Genomic DNA, 17,792 nt, shown 5'->3' on the forward strand with positions numbered 1-17,792 from the left:
CTTCACTTTGCAGCCTACAGAATGTAACCCTAAAAGTCTTTTCTACATGTAATCTCACATTTACATGCAGATACACGTATGTGTTGACGTACGCTTGGTTGTGAGCTTATCAATGCATTGTCTGAAGTGGTAGTACAACACCACAAGGTCTGCAATCAATAATCTGACCTCATGAGAAGAGAGAGAGAGAGAGAGAGAGAGATTTGAAAGCAAGTAGTAGGACTACTTGGAGGCATTCAATGCCTGCGGTGGGATGGTTTGCTTCGCGCTGTCTGCATTACCACCCAGGTGACCGTGGCAGTAGCAACAGCAGCAGAAGCAGCGGCGGCAGTTATAGCCGGCGGTCGGGTTGGTGCGGCTGCCGCCCATCGTAATGGTTCAGAGAGACAGAGAGAGAGAGAGAGAGCAGGGGGTGGGGGGGGTTTGGGTCTCTGGTCTCGCAAGCTGGACGTTGACTACAGCACCACCCAAACAGAACCTTGACACCGTTGACCGTCTTTGACTCGCAGAAATGAGTTGTTGGTCAACTCTTCCTATTAAGACCGTCCGACCCATAAATAATAAGGCCCGGCCCGGCCCTGTCCGGTCCGGCTCAATATGAATGACTCAATGTGTGTTGCATGCATCATAAAACTTAGTTGAGTGATGTTTGCATCTAATTCTACAAAATTCTAATGAAATCTTAGATTCTGATAATATATTTATAAGAAGGATATCTTAATTAGTTTAGAACAGTAAAATATTACGATCAATCGTACCTTCACCACTGATCTTAATGAGAAGTAATAACAAATCAAAAAAAAAAAATCAATGATATAAGATTATTTTTTACAAAGTGTAAACAGTAAATGCATGATTCAATTTCAGAACCTTATGATATGAAATTACTAGTGTTAGTGTAAACAACTTTAGCTGTGGTCTCGGGGCGACGCGGCTCGGTTCGAGTCCGGATGACGCGGCTTGGTTAGTGTTAGTGTAAACACCGGATGAGAGGGTTCCTCGGGACTGCTGAGGTCGCCGGCTCGGTCGGTTCGGTCGTGAAGGTGGGTCGTCGTTTCCTCCGGGAAGGGGCTCCTCGTCTGGTGCGTCCGATGAGAGTCGCCTCGTCTTCGTTCCTGCACACGGGTCGAGGTGCTTGACCCGACCCCTCCGACGATCAAGTTAGTTGAGGGTCGCAGGGAGTTTGTTCGTGTTTACGTGTTGTCCTCCCCCCCTTTAGAATGCGAGGGTATTTATAGGGAAGCTTACTGTTTCCTGATGTGCCTGCTTGTAGGGGGCAGGTTCGTACTCCTGGTAGCGTCTGACACTGGTGTTGGCGTGGTGTGAAGGACCGAGCCTGAGCAAGATGTTTAATATGCCTCGGTTGACGTTCCGATCCGTTTGACCATGCGGTGTCAGGTCAACCGAGGCGTCATCTGGGGCAGTTGACGTCAACCCGAGTCTTATCGTCGTTATTACCCTCGTCAACTAGCATTAAGTAAAAAAAATATTTCAAAAAGAACTAAGAATTTGCCAAAAAAACATATGTTCATGTTTTTTCTAATAATAAATATTATTATTATAGTAACAAAATTTACCATAATATAAAATTTAATTATTCAAGAAAAAATAATCCTAAATTCATGATATACTTTCTCGCAGTTTGTTGACTTCTTGATTAAGAAGTTAGCGTGATTAGAATACTATATTATCTCTTGAAGGATTGTTCTGTAGACTTCCAAATATGCATATTTTGATTCTCAAAAAAGATACATGATCATGGAGGAAGCCAATGCAAAATTGTTTTGCATATTAAACATGCTTTTAGATTCTAAATTACTACCTGAGTCTAATGATCAGATGAGTCAGAGATCTGATTTCTTGGCCAGATCCCACAATATAATTAATTGGGACATTTGAATAGTTTATCCTAATAGATTATATCACATGCGATATTATTTTATAATTGTAGTGCCTCCAAATTCAAGATCCTGTTTAATATGGTGTCATTAATCTAAAACCATGTACATATAATACGCCATCTACCTAAGACGTTCGATGACAACTCCATAATGTACATTAACAAATAGTACGTAGGTCAGAGCCTTTTCCTTCCCCAGTAGTGCCCTCCGCCCACCTCCGAGCCGGATTTGGCGTCTCCTCCGAGACGCGAATCAGGAAAGAGCTCGTTTCCATTGGCTACAGAGGCTTGCTCGGCCAATGGGACGGCAACCTTCGCTGATCGATGGCTCGGACGACACAGATGAGCCACACAGTAGACACCCGCGAGAACAGAGCGAGCTTGGCCGTCAGTCGTCGCTCACCGACCCGCCTCGAACGGGGCAACCGCCGCGGTGCGGTGTGCGAGGAGGGGGAGAAGGAATAGAAAATGGGGATGCGGGCGTCTTAGACCCGCCTCTGCCGCCCCATTGCTTCCGTCTCAAACAGCTGGCCCTGGGAAAAAGGCGAAGTAGAGGGAAAGCCGCGGCATGGGAAGCTTCACGCTCATCCTTCTCCTACACCTATTGAGCTCGAGTCAGTAACCATGTGCTCGACGCCACCGTCCCTATAAGATCTCGTCCTCCCCCTCTTCCTTCCTTGGAACCAACCAATGCGTGCTCTCTCCCTCTCCTGATCGAGAATTTCTTGAGCTGTTCATCTGTTCTTGTTCTTTGGGACGATGTGTAGGTAGAGATAAGATATCGGTCTGATAGCAGACTTTGTTTGCATCTTCTTCCATCTTCGGCACCGAGAGGAGGAGATGGGTAGCATGGATGACTACCCGAGGAAGCCGAGCCAGAGCCAGAGTCCGACGCGGTCGAAGCTCAAGATCCTGCTGGTGCTGGTGTTGACCAACCTCCTCTCCATCTACTTGTTCTCCGGCTCCTCCGGCCGCATCAATTGGCTGCCGCCGGCTACCCACCTCTGGGACTCCGGCGCGCTGCTCCGCGAGCTGAACGAGACCCAGGGTCTGCTCTCGGCCAGCCAGGCCGAGGTAATGCTGCTCAGCAGGCGGCTGTCCACCACCAACACCCTGCTCGAGACCCTCCTCACCGACGTCGGCAAGGCCCGGCGCGACGAGGCGGCGGAACAGGACCTGGAGGGGTGGGCGCACCAGCTCACTGGGGAGCTCAAGCTGGCGGTGGGGCCGCACAAGCTACCCCTAGGCTATACCCCCAACCTCGGCTCCGACGAGCTCTACCCGACGCTCGGCACGGCTTGCCGACGCTACCAGGAGGAGCTGACCCAGTACATGAGCTACGAGGTGGGCGGGGAGTGCCCGTCCGACGAGGCATTCGCGCAGCGGCTGATGCTGAAGGGGTGCGAGCCGCTCCCCCGACGCCGGTGCCACCCGAAGTCCCCGGTGGGCTACGTCGAGCCCACTCCGTTCCCGGAGAGCCTCTGGTCCATCCCGCCCGACGCCAGCATCACCTGGGACGCGTACACCTGCAAGAACTACGCGTGCTTGGTCCACCGCAAGATGGAGAAGGGGACCTACGACTGCAAGGACTGCTTCGACCTGAGCGGGCGGGAGAAGGACCGGTGGCTGTACGACAACGGGGAGCTGGACTACGGGATCGACGAGGTCCTGGAGGCGAAGCACGGCAGCGTCCGCATCGGGCTCGACATCGGCGGCGGCACGGGGTCGTTCGCGGCCAGGATGAGGGAGCGCAACGTGACCATCGTGACGAGCTCCATGAACTTCGACGGGCCCTTCAACAACTTCATCGCCTCGCGGGGGCTGCTGCCGCTGCACATCAGCGTCGCCCATCGCCTTCCCTTCTTCGACAACACCCTCGACATCGTCCACTCCATGCACGTCCTCAGCAACTGGATCCCGGACTCCATGCTGGAGTTCGCGCTCTTCGACATCCACCGGGTGCTGCGCCCCGGCGGTCTCTTCTGGCTCGACCACTTCTTCTGCCTCGGCACGCAGCTCAACGCCACCTACGTGCCCATGTTCCAACGCATCGGCTTCAAGAAGCTCCGATGGAGCGCCGGCCGCAAGCTGGACCGCGGTCTCGATAAGAACGAGTGGTACCTCTCTGCTCTGCTGGAGAAGCCCACGACATAGACCAGAGTCGACGAGCTGATGCCACAGTGCTACCATGTGTTGCTTTCGACTGACATCCTTCATCTTGTTCTTGCATTGCTCCTCTTCATACATACATTACGTCTTCCTTTTGTTCCCCCTCGTCCGCATTCCTATCTCCATTCCTCTTAAATCTTGGTGACAAAAATGACATCCAGTTAGATCATAAGATTCCAAAAGATTTATGCACCAGAATAAATCTACGAACGATGAAACAAACAAGATCTTGCTCAAAGAATCTAGTCTAAATCTGTTTTCCAAAGGACATAATATTACTGTAAGTTCTGTGAACTTGAATAATATGACAACCATGACTGTAACTTATGTGATGAAACCACTGGAAACATACAATGGCTTGACAATTGATTTCTTTGAATGTTCAATTAAACTATGTGACCAACTGAATCGATCTATACTGAACAACAGACACAAATGATCTACAACAAAATTCCAAAAAAATCAACTTTGTGATGTTGTTGAGAGAGAGAGAGAGAGAGAGAGAAGAACAGGGACTTAAGAAGCTACTGCTATTTCCATATTCAGTATCCTCTCTGCCAACAAAAGATCATCTGGGGTTGTAACCTGCATCAAATACACGAAAAAGCACAGGCTTATAAGACCATTTGCACATCTGAAGTGGAATCAGAAGCCGTCACAAGCCACAATTTGCTTAAAAAATACGATGTCAGAGAGCTGCCTTCATTGCCGGTTCAGATTAAGACACCTTATATTGAGAGTTGTATGTCTGCACTGGCCCAGTGTAGTAGCAGACTATTTTGTATCACAAACAAGCAAAGAGAACAAAGTAAGCTACCTTGATGTTTGTATATGAACCTTCTGTTATAAAGACCGGATGCTTAAGGTGTTCCACGATGGAGACATCATCAGTGACTTCAAGACCATCCCTGTTTTGAAGTTACAAATTGCAAACAAAGGTCTATCAGTATCTGATTTATAGATACTCTTTTATTTATAGATACTCTTTTAGTGATTGCCAGCACTCACTAGCAATTCTTATAGAAAGACATCATGCATGCCAAATGCAATATTGATCTTGTACAGCTTGACATCGACCCTGGTTCTATGACTATTCCGAACTAGGTTATTTCAAATATGCAAAACTAGGTAATATGACACAGATCAAGTGAAGAACTTGTGAGCCAACATGGATATTTAAGTTCTTTGGTAAATATCTTATAAGAAAACACATGTTCGGAAGAGTTAAAGATATGTAAAAAAATTGTTGTTACTTTAATGCACTAAACACAGAAGAACATCAAATTCTAGTTACAAGAGCAGGCATGAAAACACTTGTCTATTCCTCATTTTTTCATTTTATCAACCAGTTAATAGAAGTCCATCGGTACTACGATACTGGTACCTGTTCACAACCTCAAAGCCGCTTCTGAGCAATTCAGGCTTGATAACCTACAAAAGCAACAAAGATCTTCAGGAACAATCCAACTCGTATGTTAATATTTTGAACATTAACCAAGCTACCTGCGGAGTTTGCATTTCCCATAGGGTTTTTCTATTGAGTGTTTTCACCACAAAGGAATCCTTGTTTGCCTGAAAATCACACTTATGAAAATAAGGACCACAAAAAACTTATTCTGAAATAAGACTAGTTTCATGCCATGCACTCACCAACCTTAAAATGAAAAAGAAAACATTTTTTCGGCAGCATATCATGTGATCATAGTTTCTGATACAGTCACATGTTGAGAGAAAAGTAAAATACATAAATAATGATATATGACAAGACAGCAGGGCCTGCAATCTCTACCTATTGCATCAGCACCACAAAACTTCAAGTCTTCACAGTTCTACAATCACAAATGTCTGCTGATTCAAAGGAGAATCTGGCGACATATACCACTATACTTTTTATGAATGTATTGCTCGATTTTGGCAATATATGTCTCAATTGCCATATGTTTGTAATATTATTAACACATAATTATCAATGCATTATACCCTTACATCAAAAAGTAATGAAGCCTCAAACCAATATAAAAATTTCTGTACTCAGAAGGAACTTGAACAATCTTGCCTATAATCATCTATTGAGTACAAGCTTTATGGTACCTCTTTTATGGTAGCTTTTACAGGAACTCCAAGAACAGCTGCACCTACCACCCAAGCATCTTGTACAACCTAGCAATTAGCAAAATACATCTTTAACTATGGCATTAGGCATAGACTTCTGTGGAAGAAAAAGCTGCAAGAGAATATTCAGTCAAAGACACCACAGTTTTAGCAAGTTACGTTGATGATGGCAAATAAGACCCAAAACATAAACTCCAGATGGTTATTTAAAATGGAATACTCCATGGCTTAACCAAGCAGAATGAATCACAAAAATTTAAGATGCTCATTCAACCATGTAAATATTGAAGAAAAATCATGTTACAGCATTACCCTCCAAATATGTCCTCTGTATGACTTGTGAAGTAGTAGAAGCTATAATTATGGCTTTTAGTTTGCAAATTCACTAAATAGAAGAAAATTTTTCTGCAGATAATATTCCAAATACATACTTACATACCCTTTGGATTCATTTCAAGCATATACTCATTTCCTATTAGCCTTTGAGTTAAAGAGAAAGGTCATCACTCATGTCAATCAATGAAATTTTAGGAAATATGGCAGGCCCCTCTCATTATCAATTACCCAGAACTCTTATTCCACACTATAATCCTGTTTGTCAACACGTAGATCAATGGTATCACAAGAAATGTACATCATGAAATAATATTCCACGTGGTCACGAGATCCAAGACAATTTCAATGAAACCTGGCTAAAATATTATATGGTTATAGTACTCATTCGAAGCGAGAAACCCTTTATTCGCACCATTCATGTGTCCTGTTTCTTTTTCTAGGCATACCCCTCTATTCCCTATTAGAAGTCCTTCATCCATGACAACGAACATGTCTTCAAACACTGCTAGCAACAGCTTTGACTTCTTATCGACCGCTGCCCCTGATCACTATCTGGGAGGAAGGGAGATTACATGAATGGAAGAAGCACGGAACAGTGGATTTCTGTACCACTTTTCAAACTGTAATAGTAACAGAAAAGGGTACTAGGATATTAAATTGGTTAGCAAGGCATACAAACAAAACATGTAATGACTAATGTATCTTAGCATCCCAGATTGTACAGAAAAGATATGAAAACCTTCTTGATATCTCCAGATGAAACAAGTGGCCTAGCTGAATCATGTATGCAGACAAGTTCTGAGCTTCCGTCAATTTCCTGTGAATTGCCAGAATCACTCTATAAATGAACATAAAACATAACACCTACAAAAACAAGCTGTTGATCATAGCAGATGGCTGACTATGTTTTAACTTTTAAAGTAATTATTTGACAAAGAATAATTAAACAAGGTGCAGCTTTCCAATTTAATGAAATTATAGTTATGAAGGAGAATGGCAGGACATGAAGAATCACTTTCTGATCTGAATGTTATAGTGGCTGGTAAAAAAGAACTGCAGTAAGATGATAAGAGAAGAAAAAAATAATCTCTGATCTAAAAGGAGATGCCGTTATTTCAAATCTAGAAGGAGGCCTTCATTGGAAGTATAAAGATGAGATACGTAGCTACACACTGTATTTTAGCAGTCTAAAAGGAGACCTTCATTGGAAGTATAAAGATGAGATACATAGCTAAACACTGTATTTTAGCAGTATAATGACAATAAAGAGATAGAAACTGCTTTCTGTGCTTCTAAAACCAAAAGACAGAACTAAGTGTATACCTGAAAACCACTGAAAACAGAATCTTGTCTCTCCTTCCCTGGAAGTGCAAACTTAAGGTCTACGTTTAATTTTTCGCTAGCATCTGAAATAAAGAATAGCATTAATTTCCATTGCTCCCCAAAATGGGCATCAGAGTAGCTTATATGAAGCTCAAAAGGTTTCAAAGTTTAAGAAGGGTGCCATGAGACTTTCAAACCTTCAAATACATCTTTGTATGATGGATCACACACTACAATTATTTCCTTAACTTCGGTCATCTGGGAGAAAGTATAGAAACTGAGAAAGAAAAAAGGCCACAGCTTGCTCATGTACCAGTAGGTAAGTGTAGAATTTGTATTAAAAACTACAAAGAAATGTAATGAACATAGTGTGGAACCTGTACAGTGCAATTGGTTGTCCTAAGAGGGGAAGGTATTGCTTTGGCATGCTTGCCTGTGGAATAAACAGAAAAGGGAAAAGATATCTATGTGACAACCAAATCAAAGAATATAAATTACTTTGGATTCTATTCAAAGCATCACTTTAAGTAATACAACAACAACAACATGGAATCTACAACTTTATGATCAGCACCTAATCATGAAGCCTATTACAGGACCAACGACAGATTTCCTCATTAAGGCTACTTGGAAAGTTTAGAAAATGTGTGAAATGCAATATGATGGTGAAATCACCTCTGGCACATGAATAAAAATAAATTTAATTGAATGATCTGATTGATCCTGTTATTTCTGGAATTCTTTTCTTCACCATGAATATGTTGCTGGAACCATCTAGATCATTTTATTAATGTGCAACATTCTATTTATTGCATTAAAAAATTCACTCGCATTATATACTTGTCAATATTGATGAGGCTTACACCAGTCTATCAGTCAATGACACGATCAGGTACACAAAATTGACAAGTCTATTTCATGACCATGATCAGAATAGCAGCAGCATATAGTTCATAGAAAGTTGAATGCAATGGTAATACATAAGTAGATGGCTAGTTTTCAGATAAATCATAAATTTATAACCGACTACTGATATCTGGACATCCTTTGTGATGTTAATAAAGTTGAGAGAAAAAAAAAAAGGTGAAAAGAAGGAAAATTTACTCCCATCCGCTTCCCCTGTCCTCCTGCCAAAAGAACCACTGAGACGCTCCTCTCTTTCACAGCTTCATTCTACCAGAAACAATTGCTTGAATCAAAACTCTAACACTAAACTGGGAAAAAGAACCAGATACCAAGAATTACTCCTTTTCAAGTTGGTAAACAGACTTGGCTTCTTCCATCGCCCTCTGCAATGCAATTAATCCGGCTTCGATTCCGGTCCTTGTTGAACCCGGCCTCTACGCCTGAAGAAAACGTGAGAAAGAAACGAAAGAAAGGATCTTTTCACCAAACCTTCACTCAGAGAACAAGCTTGGACAAAAGAGGGCTCGCCTGCAACACGACGGCGGGCAGACCGAGGGGGCATCGAAATCGACGGAAACGGAGGCGGTGGATTGGGTTTCGGGGATGAAGGGAGGCTGGCGAAGCGGCGGCAGAGCGGGATGTCGAATCGAAGCGCCATCTTGCTAGGGTTCCTGCGGCTCCGGATTGGCTCAAAGAATCGGGGGGAGACGCGGAAGCCCGAGCTTGAGCGAGCGAGCGAGCGAGCGAGAGAGGATGAGTCGAGGAGGAAGAACACTGTTGGGTGAGTGCATTCGGACGGTCTCATCTCCCAAACGAATCCCAGCCGTCCGTTGGCATCATTTGTCGTGACTGTTGACTGCTTGACCAGCTCTCGGCGTGGACGAGTACAAAATTATTTCGACACCGTCCAAGTTATACTCAAAACACTTTCGTACCCTTCGAATTGCCAACCAGTGTGGTAGGACCGGACAATAAAGAAGAGACATTAGCCACAAAAAGGCGGGTAATGGAACGGGTATCGGTTTAAAGTATCTGAAAGAACAGTGAGAATTAGATCGACTTCATGAACTCAACATCCACATAGTTACAGCTCAAGAGCTTTCGGAAATGCAAGAGTGATCGCTGCAACAAGTTATAGATAGCGTGTATGATGCATAAACGTACACATAAGTAGCTCGATGCAGGAGGCTAATTTCCTGCATTGATCAGTTGACCCTGCGGCAGTCCCGGCGGACCTCTCCCCGACCGCCCTCCTTGACGTCGAGCAACCCCATCTTGAGGATGGCCTGCTGGAAGTCGAGGAAGAACATGGCGTCGTTCATGGCGTAGGCGTTGACGACGGGCCGCGTGCGGGGGTCGGCGAAGAGGGCCTGGTCGGAGGAGAGCAGGCCCAGCCCCCGCCGCAATGCGTTGAAGTAGCCGCTGTCGAAGGTGTAGCTGCTGCGGTCGAACGGCACTCGGGATCCGTCCCCGGCGGCGCATGCCCTCCACAGCGTCCTGGCCATGTCGGTGTCCAGCGTCGGGTCCACGCCGTTGGCGGAGTCGAAATTGCTCAGCCTGTTCTTGAACGATGCGCAGCTTGCAGCCCCCAGCGTGTGTGCCCCTCCAACACCCCCACATCATAAATTCTCAGATACTGACTGAGAATTATTATTATTATTATTATTATTACTGCATACCTGACAAAGCCACCAGCTCCTGTGCATCAAATCCATGCTGACCAAACATCTTGACGAGGACTGTGACGTTGAGGGTGGGTGCAGGAAGGTTGACGGTGTCTTCTATTTTGGACCTCCAGCCGTCCTTTCTGCCCTTTGGTATCTCATAAAATGGACCTCCGGCCTAAGAACCAAACGAGGTGTCAATGGCAGAGATCTTGGATGCAGGAGAAGACATGATGGTTATATTACCCAAAAGACGGCATCTCGAGCGGCCATCGCGACGATGTCGGCGCATGAAACAACTCCCGGACACTGATCCTCGATCAGCTGCTTGGCTCGATCGATGACCTCGTAACCACGTAAGCTCAGGTTTGCAGGAGAGTCCTTCTCCGCGGTGTTGTCCTCTGTGGAATCGATGAGAACCGACGCATCGCATCCCTTCATGCGTGCAGCCAGAAAAGCAAGTCAGGCTAATAAAGTGTGTTACGTTAGGTTATCGATCGAAGAGCAGTCTGTAAGAAACCTGGACGAAGCAATCATGGAAGTGCAACCTCAGAAGCGCCGCAGCAAGTGTGGGATCTCTGCGCAGGGCTTGATACACTGTGCTCCTCACCATCTGATCCATGAAGGGGCAGCTCATCATGTAGTAATCCATGCTCAAGGCATCTGCACCAAGCTTAGCTCCACACCCGAGCAACGCAATCAGCAAGAGCAACTTCGCCACATAAGAAGCCACCATCTTCTCTGATCCGGATTTCTAGCCACGAGAGGAGGAGGAGAACAGCAAGGAGCTACTGCAACTTCTGTGAACGAATGATCTGGGTGCGTCTATATATCTGCAACTTCTCCCCCAAGAGATCAATGCCGATATTGGGGATGAAGAAACCATACTCCACCAGAGGTCAACAGTGGTGCCACACTTCATCGGGCAGCCAACTTTGTGCGCACTCCACTTGTTTGATCTCGACATGATCCAAGTAGAGTACCAGTAGCAGCGGTAGTGGGCACCAGCAAGACCACCAGAACTACATGACGCATTCTAGAATGGAGCACATCTGATCTACGGGAAGCTTTTGGGATGAAGAACTTTAATAAAGAAAGGGTGCAGAGGGTTGAGTCGGTCCAAAAGTCAACACAAGTGGGGCAGCTGCTGCAGCTGGTTCCCATGTTCCCAATGCTCTTTTTCTCTCACCTTCTTTCTCGTCGTCCTCTAAGGTATTGGAGTCACTCTTGTGAGCACCACAGGGGCCATGGCGATGCGTAATGATGACCAAACAGCAACTTGGAAGGCATGCCCACATATGAGTTCTGAACTCAGAGTTGCACTGTAGTCTTCACACTAAGCATGACATGCTTTATTACATCACACGAGAGGAGAATATATACCAGCAGACTTCGTTGCATGCTGTATAACCACAGCATGATGTAGCTTCTGAATGATGAGGAGATTTGGCATCGACCTTTTCGACCAGGAAAAAGGGAAACAGTATTCAGCTCATGCATCTTAGCATACTAAATCACCAGAACAACGATTAAAGAGTGAAACGATGGGGTAGTAGCCACTGGTTCGATACCTTTTATTGGCACAGTACAAATAGAGAAGCGTCTACGTACATTACAGAGTCAAGTAACAGCTCTCACACAGTCCTCTTAGGATTAAGCACGCGCAGGGTTACTAGCTACAGTCGTCACGAACCAGACATGCTCATATCATGTTCTTTGCAGCAGAACTGTCCTTCATTTCGTAACCAAGATGGAGGGCTGTCTGATCTTGATGGTGAGAGTAGTGGGATGCTGCCTCCAACATGTTGTTGACATGGTAATAGTTCCTCGAATCATAAGTTGGAAGAGCATCGAATTCGGCTCCGGTCGACACGATAACTTCTTGCTGCGCCCGCTCATTCTCCGCTACCTGAGAATTCCCAAAGTAAAAGATAGAAGACTGAATGGTACTCTGAAACTTAGGAAGAAGTGAGGGGGAGTTTCTAGGGTTCTTCTGCCGATGTTACCTTGGCTCTGAGGTAGATGTTGTCATTTTGAAGCTCAACTTCCTGCATTCCAGTGGGAGAAGCAATTAACAAGAGATCGAACGATTGGAATAACCGATAAGATCGCAAGAGCCTTTTACCCTTTTCTGCATGTACTCGATCTCTGCAAACAGCAGCTCATGCTGGGAAGAAAACTTGAACTCGTTAGGACAATAGAGAAGCTGCACTGAATGTTTGGCAGACGGATGGTTTACCTTCTTTGATCTGATCCTTGTGATGCCTCTTTCGAGTCTGTTCTCCAGCTGCTTGAGCTCTTTCACGCTCAGAGAGCTCAGGGATTCACCCATCAAGTGCCTGAGGGTAAACATTTTATAGTCCATTTAGCCGCAAGCTTGAGATTGTAAGGCAGATATGAGGGTTTGAGTCAGACGACTCACTTGTTTGCATTTTGTAGAATCTGTATCTGGTGGCGCAGCTTTGCTGCTTCTTGCTGGTAGTATTGCTGCAATCACAGTCAAATTAAAGGGAAAGCAATGATGATTTCACTTGTGGTGACTCCACTGATGCAGTTAACAAAGATGAGGTATTCTTCTTCTTTTTTCCTTTCACTTTATCTTTTTGTTTTGCTTTTCTCTTTACTTCTCTGCTGGGGATTTCTGTACCTTTCTGAAGCTATTGAAATGCATGAGCTTCTTCTTCTTTCTTAGGAAAAAAAGAGAGAGAAAAAAATGTGGATGATCTACAGCTATCTTGTTTGCTGTGTTTTATGAGAGCTACTACAGTTAACATGATATATAAACACTAACAAGTTATAGTCTATTTGACTTTAAATACAATTGAAATATCCTCAACTCTTCATTTATTACCAAAGATATTTGAGTCTCTTTATTATAAAGGAGAAAAGAGAATGAAACTCAAATATATATATATATATATATATTTTATTCTCACATATTCTCACATATTTGGTTCGATTCTAAATAGGATAACATGTCTGATCAAATGTAAATAGGTCAATTCAGACAAGTAGTACATATTGCTAAAAGCATACATATGTTCATGGGATATTGTCCTAAAAGAACTGATTGATAACTGAGGTGAAGTTGGAACTACATACCTGTGAATTGGTGTCTATAGTGCAGCTTGAATTGGAAGTGTTGGCATATGCTTTCTTGTACCTCTCGATGGTCGATTTAATGCTAAGCAGCAGCAGCAGCAGCAGTTCAAAGATGGAGAGAGTTAGAATCTGATAATAAAGCTTCAGCATGATAGTATGAAACCATGAAATAGTAGGTGTTCAACATGAGAGAGAGTTTGGAAAGAGCTAAAAACCAACAACTTGCATTGTTGTCAAACCATGTTTTTTGATGTGCAAACTGACTCCTTTAATCACAAGACATGCAATCATAATCTTTTTCTAACATTTCAATGTGAGGCAATTTCAAGATATTATAATCTGTCATGACTGAAGCTCTAAAATGGATAAAAGTGAATGGTGGAATTTTTGAGAGAGAGTTTCTAACACTTGCATGTGGAATTTTGCTTTCCTTTTGATCTTTCTAATATAATCAGCTGCTTGTACTCCTTTGGTTCATCTTTAATAAAATCTTCTATTTATTTATTTATTTTTCTTAAATATTGAGACTAAAGATATAACACCTTTAAAACAAGGATGATAGAATGCCTCCAAAATGGCATGATGCTAAATAAATATATAATAAAGTCTTTATGTACCTAATAAGAGTGTAAAAGCAATAATAGGCTCCAAGTAATAAACTCGGATATTTCAAGTAAGAAGTAATTTCCGCGAGCCATCTACTATTATATTCATATAACCCAAAGATTTGTGTTTTCGAGCATGATTCTTCATTCTAAAAATCCACAAAAAGAAACAAATACCACAAATATGTGTTCTATTCAATGGAATTACAAATGGTGCTAATCCATCAAATCAATTCTATGGCAAAAAATGAGTTCCTTTTACATATTGCCATTCCATAAATCCATACAAATATGTGCATGCACATCCCCACATCCAAGTTTAATCAGAATGCTACTTGCTAATGCAAATGTATGATGGGCTATGATATTGAGAAATCACAAACTGTGTAAAATGAAACATTGTAGTCATGTGTAATAACAAATCAAATGTCCTCCATAAGGTAAAAACTTTATATTTTGTGTTCTTCAATTCCATTTACCTTTTAGAACATAGTGCAGATCGAGCAAGTCAGGATCATAATTAAAATTATCCTTTAAAAATATAAATATATGGGATTGGATTGGATTAGATCTGCTAGAACGAATTGGCTCGGAGACGATCATCCGAAAAGAATCATGAGGCATTACTAGAGATCAAATAAGCAAACAAGAGTGAACATGATATTGAGGTCATGAAATAAATGAATGTTTAGATAGTGTGATGTGAAGATAGCATTAATGATTTTTTTATATAGCATGAACGATAACAAAAATAAATTATTCTATAAGAACTGTGAAAATTGATATGCTTTGCTTGGAAATGATTAAATAGATGTGCTAGCATTATTAGTAACACATCTAACATCGCATCCGAATGCTTCATAAACTACTAAACAAGCAATCTCCCGTGCTTGGTCGATTGAAATTACGAAACACTTTCAGTTTGCAAAGCATATGCATTGCATCTAACATACCTAGATTAGACGTAACTTATTACTGTAATTAGTTTGCAACATGAGTTGTCTTCATAAAAATGAATAGATACGCGTTTATATAAAATCATGTGGTTCATACAAATTAGTAGACCCTAAATTCGCGTCGAGTCGTTGCTTAAGCATCAAATTTTAGGTATACATAACTTTATTAGATCAAGCGAATCCATAGATAGGATTTTTATTACAAGATAAAAAAAATTATATATTTTTTAATTATTAGTAACATTAACAAATTCTTTGTAGAGTCTATAGTTTCCCTACCAAAAAATCGACATAGTTTAAAGACCATTTTTCACAATATTTTACATGCTCTTCTTGATATAAGACCAAATTTATTTGCAACATAAGTTGGTATTATTTTCTTCACTTTGTCAATCAACCAACTTCCAAATCTTAAAATGATTCCATAAAGTTTGATCCCAACCAAAGGTATTCCACATGATGGATGGCTTCCTAAACAACACAGTGTCATGTATAAATGCTGGTTTGCAGGGAGGGAGATAGATAGCCGGCAGTTAAGTCGCATCAAAGGGCAGAATCTTTGAGTTGCTGACAAAGCATACATGGGAAGAAGACAAGACATGCTGGGCACTGAAGCTAGAGGTGGCTTCTTGTTGTGGAAGTACAGAAAATTATGGTGTCCCTCTGGACCTGCCCAGATTCATGCTAAAAAATAAATTAGATGATGAAATTTCCAGCTCAGTGAGAAGAAAGCTTTTTTGCTCATCATGTTGGAGACAAGGATGAGAGAAAGCCTCGGAGGAAGTTTCAGGCAAACCTGATGTCAGGTGATCGAAAATAAAATAAAAAGGAGATCTTGGAACTGAGGCGAATGGATTGAACTAGTGTTCATAATGAAGCAAACATCTTAAAAGTAATAATAGTAATCATCATCATCATCATCATCATGCACACATGTCCCACTGGTGGCAAGCTAACTTCAAACAGGAAGGAGATCTTGAGGTTGGCAGCAATTTAACATCAAATAGGAATCAGGCAGGGAAAGGCCGTAGTTCCCATCCTACTGTCAGATGATGTTTAAAGGGAGTTCTTGGTCTCTCTCTCTCTCTCTCTCTCTCTCTCTCTCTCTCTATGTATATATATATGAACAGGTGATGTAAAGATAAGTTCCCCCTGGCAGAAACTAACACAAGAAAGAGGAGGCAAAGAGGCAGGAAAGGGAAGAAGAAAACCCTAAATCCGCCACACCCTAAGAAATGCCCTTTTTTGTTGGGCAAAAGATCATACCATGGCTCATCAGCAGGTCACCACTGGATTTTGTTGAAGACGGATATGCTGCTGCATGCAGAATGAGGATGGAGGTAGGACAACGTCAACTGGCAGGTTGAAAATGGAACGGGCATGTAGGTCAACAAGGATGACTTTTCTATCAGGAGAATAATGAAAGAGTTGAGAGTTCATACTAGAAATTCTATATCATCGTGAAAAAGGAAGGGAGAAAAAGAGGGTGTATGCTTAGTTTGTCCCCTTGAATGATCCCTGTCAAATGATGTTGTGAATGAAGTTGTGTGCATGTACTGCCATCCATGAACGAGGTAGAAGGAAGACGAGAAAGCTGCGTACTTGCGTAATGGTGGAGAAAGAGGGGTGGGTGGGTTAACCGGAAAGAGACCTGTTGTTGGAGTACTCGTAGAGGCGGCCACGACTGGAGAAGACGATGAGCGCGATCTCGGCGTCGCAGAGGACGGACAATTCATAGGCTTTCTTGAGCAACCCGTTCCGGCGCTTGCAGAAGGTGACCTGGCGGCTCGTGTTGTTCTCGATCCGCTTGATCTCGATCTTTCCTCTCCCCATGTTTCCCTTCCTCTCCTTGCATCAACAAGAACCAACAGGGATGCATCAGCGAGGGTTACTCGATCTTTCTCTTAAGCTCAGATTAAACCCCACAATGTTAGGGTTAGAAGACAGCACACCGAGAAGAACAAGGGAAACCCTGCAGAGATTTGTTTCCGAGAAGAGTGCATAGATGTTCTGAGGTTCAAGAACACACGGCTACCTAATCCGTGTTGTAACAACAACTGCGGTCTGAGCTTCGCTTTCTCTTACTGAGAGTCCAGCTTCTTCCGTCGAATAACCAAGCATGCGCAACTCCACCACGGAAAAGCCAGAAAGAAACAGATGTAGGGCAGAAGAAATGGGAAGAAACCATCAGAAAGTTCCCTTCTTTGCCTCAAAACAACGAGAGATTCGTAGCACAAGAAGCTGTTTTGCAAATCCAAGAACCGAAGAGCGCAGGCGACTTCAGATATCTCGCGGATCTACTTCAGACAAAGGAGGAAGGAAGTCCAAGAAGACAGACCTGCAAGAAATAATCGGAAAAAGAAGGCAAGAAATCGGATTGTAGCATTACCACAGGCTGAGATCACCGGCAACGACGGGAAAAGACTCGCGAGTTCCGAGGCAACGAAGGGGGAAGGAAGGGGAGAGCTTGAGCTGGTGAGAACAATGGGAGAAGGAAATGGGCACTGCATGCGGTTGGCATCGGATCTTGTGGCTTTCCTCTTAAAGAAGCGGGCTCTCTGTTACCTTATCCCTGCGGATCTCCTTTATCACCGACCGCGCGGGGGTCTCCGCCCCCGCCCTGGGCGTAGAAGCCAAAAATGGAGCACGTTAGCCGCGGAAGAGGGCGATGGAGCGGATGCTTGTGACATCATCCCCGCCTCCTGTGACCTTTCGCACG

The 17,792-nt window shown here is 43.4% G+C and overlaps 4 protein-coding genes across 8 annotated transcripts; 1 reads left to right on the forward strand and 3 right to left on the reverse strand.

Moving 5' to 3' along the window:
• Positions 1 to 2,060: 2,060 nt before the first annotated feature.
• On the forward strand, positions 2,061 to 4,163 carry LOC103992655 (probable methyltransferase At1g29790). Its single transcript, XM_009412451.3, has one exon. The coding sequence runs from the start codon at positions 2,741 to 2,743 to the stop codon at positions 4,052 to 4,054; it is 1,314 nt and encodes a 437-aa protein (XP_009410726.2). The 5' UTR covers positions 2,061 to 2,740; the 3' UTR covers positions 4,055 to 4,163.
• Positions 4,164 to 4,312: 149 nt separating this feature from the next.
• Positions 4,313 to 9,703, reverse strand: LOC135585691 (2-C-methyl-D-erythritol 4-phosphate cytidylyltransferase, chloroplastic-like). 2 transcript variants are annotated; one of them, XM_065118500.1, is made up of 12 exons: positions 9,275 to 9,703; positions 9,110 to 9,186; positions 8,945 to 9,013; positions 8,224 to 8,273; positions 8,038 to 8,117; positions 7,841 to 7,923; positions 7,257 to 7,334; positions 6,161 to 6,229; positions 5,573 to 5,641; positions 5,454 to 5,500; positions 4,887 to 4,977; positions 4,313 to 4,654 (listed from the first exon to the last, which is right to left on the reverse strand). In XM_065118500.1, exons 1-12 carry the CDS (start codon positions 9,549 to 9,551, stop codon positions 4,586 to 4,588), a joined length of 1,059 nt encoding a protein of 352 aa, XP_064974572.1. In that variant the 5' UTR covers positions 9,552 to 9,703; the 3' UTR covers positions 4,313 to 4,585. The 2 variants fall into 2 exon arrangements, with proteins under 2 accessions (XP_064974572.1, XP_064974571.1); XM_065118499.1 differs by having other exon boundaries at positions 8,218 to 8,273.
• Positions 9,704 to 9,779: 76 nt separating this feature from the next.
• On the reverse strand, positions 9,780 to 11,306 carry LOC135617834 (peroxidase 47-like). Its single transcript, XM_065118501.1, has 4 exons — positions 10,931 to 11,306; positions 10,657 to 10,845; positions 10,426 to 10,588; positions 9,780 to 10,349 (listed from the first exon to the last, which is right to left on the reverse strand). The coding sequence occupies exons 1-4, from the start codon at positions 11,144 to 11,146 to the stop codon at positions 9,952 to 9,954; spliced, it is 966 nt and encodes a 321-aa protein (XP_064974573.1). The 5' UTR covers positions 11,147 to 11,306; the 3' UTR covers positions 9,780 to 9,951.
• A 633-nt stretch (positions 11,307 to 11,939) lies between these two features.
• LOC103992658 (agamous-like MADS-box protein AGL11) lies at positions 11,940 to 17,591 on the reverse strand. 4 transcript variants are annotated; one of them, XM_065118503.1, is made up of 8 exons: positions 17,463 to 17,591; positions 16,725 to 16,921; positions 13,513 to 13,594; positions 12,833 to 12,897; positions 12,650 to 12,749; positions 12,536 to 12,577; positions 12,417 to 12,458; positions 11,940 to 12,319 (listed from the first exon to the last, which is right to left on the reverse strand). In XM_065118503.1, the coding sequence occupies exons 2-8, from the start codon at positions 16,904 to 16,906 to the stop codon at positions 12,113 to 12,115; spliced, it is 720 nt and encodes a 239-aa protein (XP_064974575.1). In that variant the 5' UTR covers positions 16,907 to 16,921; positions 17,463 to 17,591; the 3' UTR covers positions 11,940 to 12,112. The 4 variants fall into 4 exon arrangements, with proteins under 4 accessions (XP_064974575.1, XP_018684797.2, XP_018684795.2 ...); XM_018829252.2 differs by adding an exon at positions 17,109 to 17,200 and having other exon boundaries at positions 12,536 to 12,749; positions 17,463 to 17,558; XM_018829250.2 differs by having other exon boundaries at positions 12,536 to 12,749.
• Between the last annotated feature and the right edge of the window lie 201 nt (positions 17,592 to 17,792).

The sequence above is a fragment of the Musa acuminata genome, chromosome BXJ2-7 (genome assembly GCF_036884655.1).
Source record: "Musa acuminata AAA Group cultivar baxijiao chromosome BXJ2-7, Cavendish_Baxijiao_AAA, whole genome shotgun sequence".
In the NCBI taxonomy this organism is placed as follows: domain Eukaryota; kingdom Viridiplantae; phylum Streptophyta; class Magnoliopsida; order Zingiberales; family Musaceae; genus Musa; species Musa acuminata.